The sequence below is a fragment of the Quercus lobata genome, chromosome 11, assembly GCF_001633185.2.
Source record: "Quercus lobata isolate SW786 chromosome 11, ValleyOak3.0 Primary Assembly, whole genome shotgun sequence".
Classification (NCBI taxonomy): Eukaryota; Viridiplantae; Streptophyta; class Magnoliopsida; order Fagales; family Fagaceae; genus Quercus; species Quercus lobata.
In genome coordinates, this window is record NC_044914.1 from 31,634,927 (window position 1) to 31,639,649 (window position 4,723).

The 4,723-nt window shown below is 36.2% G+C and overlaps 1 protein-coding gene across 1 annotated transcript; it reads right to left on the minus strand.

The window, feature by feature from the left end:
• Positions 1-365: 365 nt before the first annotated feature.
• LOC115967239 (protein TRIGALACTOSYLDIACYLGLYCEROL 2, chloroplastic-like) lies at positions 366-4,260 on the minus strand. The gene is made up of 5 exons (XM_031086298.1): positions 3,742-4,260; positions 3,266-3,595; positions 1,198-1,313; positions 875-965; positions 366-753 (listed from the first exon to the last, which is right to left on the minus strand). Exons 1-5 carry the CDS (start codon positions 4,258-4,260, stop codon positions 661-663), a joined length of 1,149 nt encoding a protein of 382 aa, XP_030942158.1. The 3' UTR covers positions 366-660.
• Positions 4,261-4,723: the final 463 nt, after the last annotated feature.

The window sequence follows — 4,723 nt, forward strand, 5'->3', positions numbered from 1 at the left end:
TCTTCAAATATACCAGTAGGGACAAGACAATCACCACCCAATTATAACAAGGAGTCTTTGGCATAATCATGGAAATCAAGTCTCAAATTGCTAGGCATATAGAAAAATATTGGCTGAATAGCAACAACTGTTGTCTAGTTATAACTTATAAGTTACTAGACAACTAGGGTAAAATGACAAGTGAAGAAACAAAGAACTTAATAAAAGGGAATGTAATTCAGTCCCATTAGATTGTAAAGCATCAGTTACAAATTCCAAATGTCACGAGCTAATCTAGGCATTCTATTTCCTTAGCTGCATCTGCAAACTCAAATTTTAAAAATTAAAGGGTAGGAGACAACCCGATATGAGAAATTTATCCATGATCATAATGTTTGATGTTGCAATACAAGTATACAACCCTTTGCAATAAACGGACGGAACCTCCAAGCTAAATGCTGAGAATGCATACTTTGACTAGAATTCACATTTAAACCAGATAAAAGTACGCAACTTTTACCTTTAGCATCAAAGCCTTTCTATGCAAGTGCAACCAAAAGAAAATCCCAAAAAGGACAAACTTCAGTTTCTCCCTAAAATGACAATGGAAGAAGAGCACCATTTTTAACCATCTAATTAACTGTCATAATATGCTTCCCTATTTCCAACTTTCATTTGTCTTCACATTAGCCTGCTAAGGGACCTGACAAGTGCTTTCAAATTCTGTTTTGTAGCCTCATCACCCGTAAATCCCTGAATATCAGAGCATACATTCTGCAATGGTGGTTGGACCGAGAAATGGAAATGTAAGGGGAAAAATTAATAAATAAATAAACACAGCTCACGACTTATAACGAGCAAAGATTTTAGGCAGTTTGTCAATTTAGGATCTCACCTCAATGTTCTTCAAGGTAAAAAGCAAAGTTCGAATAGAATCCTGAATCAGTAAAGTGTTCTCAGGGGTCATGATAGATGAATGTACCCTTCTGCACAAATAAAAATAAAAATATTAAAACGGTTTCCTTTTCGGGATAGGGAAAAGCGAAAGGGATTAGGATCTCTTTCCATGGCAAACGGCAAGGATCCTTTTCCGGGGATAAAGTGTTGGAAATTAGTTGGAATCTACTAAAACGGTAACCATGTGATACAAGATGTCAATACCTCTCAATGAATATTTATTTCCAAATTTATACATAAAATAAAGGCTGGACAATTCACCTCAATTCCTCACAGGATTCTCTAAGGCTTCTGGTTAATTTGTCAGCGTCCTGTAGCAAACCACTATCACGAACTTCAGCCAGCAAAGGTTGAACATCTTCAGCCAGGGCTTTGATCTGAGACATAGCTACATTAATGCTATGTTTAGAAGTTTGGAGGGAGAGGGGAGTAGAGGGGAGGAGAGTAAAGGGGAATGATTATCCTCCATTTTGTTTGGATGTTTTTAAAATTAAGGGGGAAAGGAAAAATTAGTCTTTTCATAGTTTGTAATTTTGTTAATATGGTAAGGGTAAATTTGGTAAGTCATTTGGTCAAGTATTTCTATGCTCTACTCTCCCTCCAAATCTCTCTAATTTGGGGAAATTAAAAATGAGGGGTTAGAAGTAGTTAGAATCCTTCCAAACCCCTCTCCCTCCTCCCTTAAAAATATCAAAATAAGGTAATTTAGCCTACTCTCCCTCCCTCTACTCTACTCCCCTTTACTCCTCCTCCATCCAAACAAGTTATAAAACTAAATACAGTGCACAATAATACATTAATGCTGATTACACAAATGGATCTTTCTTAGTTATATAGATGCATGCACATGGACATAACATAGGCACACAAATTCCAATTTCTCCTGCATAATGAATTTTCTAAATATTGTTGAAGTTGCCAACTTGTCATGAATCTTAGCGCAATACATCAGGCACTGCTACCATGTCCCTAAAAAAAGCTAGGGTAAACTAGAACAGTTCACCATTTTAGTTTTAACATGAATAATGAAACACAGTTATCTTACTTGCCATGATGTGGTTCTCTATGATAAACAAATAGACACAGCAACAGTTACAGATAATATAACTCAATATGCAAGGATCAGGTAAGCTTAAATGCAAGAGAAGATATGCTGGAAACGTGTCTAAAGTGTGTCAATATATCTAGAGTTGTGAAAGATCTACTAACTTCTTTGACATAACACTGACATTTCTCCAAGTGAGATTCCCTGAAGGATCACAGCCCCATTAGGCAACTTTTTAAATGACTCTTTCCCATCTGATTTAATTACTTTTACCCCAATAACTAACTGTGGAAAATGTCTAAATGCTTCCCGTAAATAGCATAACTGTAGAACAATGAAGGCATTAAATGTTCTCTTAAAGCCAAAGCCAAAGATGTCAGAAGTTCCCACTCACAATACGTCTTACACCTAATTTCTTTAACAGTGTAACACACAATGCTCAAGAAGATAATTCTTGCTAGTGGACTTGTCAAACTTAGACGCAGATGGCAGACTAGGATGTTTATCTCATTTACACACTTTGCCAATTCCCTGATGACAATAACCTTCCTAAACAATTTTGAAAATTTGATCTTGAAGAGGACTACAAGAATATAAATGGGTGAATTCCTCGAGGATTGTCTTAAATTGAGAAAATAATTGGACAACAGGAAAGTTCTTAAAGAAATCAAGTTTTTAAGGGCCAATACTGCAAACTCGAGGTGTAACTTCCTTAACTATGTAACTTATACACTAGATTTTCAGTTTGTATAATGCTCACTTCTATCTCCATGAATATTCAACTGATTTGATGTTTATATGGCAATTTCTAAAGCTACTCTCACTCCACTCCACATATATTCAATTTAAGAATTGAACTCTTTTAAGCTTTGCAATAAATCCACTTTTCATATATCAAAAAGCTTCATCCATAATCTTTTAAGGACTGCCCCACTGCCACATCTCTTTAGATATGTTTAAGGATGTAATCGGATTCCTATGCTAAAGGGCACTGCTCTGTTAAATTCTTTAGATTAGGCACATTCATTTGGTCTGCACTTTTCCCTTGTAAACAGATGCCTCAACAATTTCTCGCACATAGACACTCGACCTATCTTAATAAATCAAATAGGGTAGCTTAATGGGAAAGTTTGTAGCTACTACATTCTATACCTTTACTAACAAATTCTTCATTTTTCCATAAACTTGCTTGGCATTTGCAACAGTAATACCGTTATCTAGTTCCACAAAGCAGTCAATAACTATTTTCATTTAAACATATAAACCAAGAGATGCACATCCTACCTTTGAGAGCAATGGCCTTGCTTCTTCAATAGCAGATAAAACTCGTTTAGCCAGTGAATAGTGGTTGGCAATACCAATGTCCTCCACTTCACGTCCCAAACGGGTGAATATCCCCACCAATGCATCCAAACTTACTCCTTGATTTCCCTTTATCTTTTGGCGATCACATACAATTAGACCTTCTTCAGAACATTTTGGGTCAAGTGGCCCTACTGAAGGTGTTGGAATTGGATTGCGAGGTGTAATTTCAATTAAAGTTTCCATGAGAAGACCCGATTGGTTCACCTCTATAAGTGAATTTCGAGGTATGACTGTTTTATCGTCATCAACCTACAAAGAGAAGGCGATACATTAAAGTAAAATACATACACCAAGTAAAATCAACAAAATCTCGATCACATTCAAGAATTTCATTGTTGAGAGGGAAACATGAACAAAATTAAGCATCCGTAACAAGATTATGGTGTCAAACTCACCTCAACAACTGCTTCAATACTTTTCAATGAAGGATTAATGCGGATGACATTGCCAACATTCACCCCTCTAATCCTCACTGGTGTTCCGATGCTAATACCACAAGCTTGAGCAAACTCGAACACAGCCTGATACTTCTGGAATTTATGCCGTATTTGATACCCCCTCAACCAAGACAAACTAAGAGCTATGAGAACAGTACCAGACACTAGAAACAACCCAACCCCACCTTCCCAAATGCTCTTCCGACTAAACCCAAAATCATTCAATGGCCGCAATGTTTGCCTCCATATAGTTTGAGAAACATCCAAAACCAAAGAAAATGGGTTCTGAGTTTTCACATTAGAGGGTGGGTGACTATGTCCTGTATCAGCGGATGGAGCTCTTATCCGGGCTGGTTTCCTCTGTGATCTCAATGGCAACTGAGGCAAGCAATTTGAAGAACTACTCGGTAAAGTAAGAATTGGTGAGTATAGCACTTTTGGGCATCCTGAGACATGGGCCATAGGATTTCCAACCATCTTTACTCAACCCCAGCTGAGAAATTTTTGCATCAATACCCCTATAAACAATGACGAGAGCACTAAAGTTTGAAATTTGCAACTATGGTCTATCAGGAACAATAGGAAATGTGGGTTTTACAAGTCTAAAGCTGATATATATATATATATATATATATATACTTCAATTTGATGGATTTTACACTCCCTTTAGTTACTATGAAACTGATAAAAAAAATTATAAAAAAAAGTTCCAAGTCTTATGATCTAAATTCTTATTATCTTTACGCACACCAAAAAAAAAAAAAAAGCAATTTGTTTAACAAGAATAACTAAATAAATGACTTCTATTCAATAATTGGTTTTCTTTTCAAAAGGAAAAGAAAGATATAAGAAAAGCACACCTAAACTAAGAGAAGCACTCGTATTCTAACAGAGTTTGATTTAGGCTTGCCTTCTGTCGTGTCCCACTTACTTTCTCTTC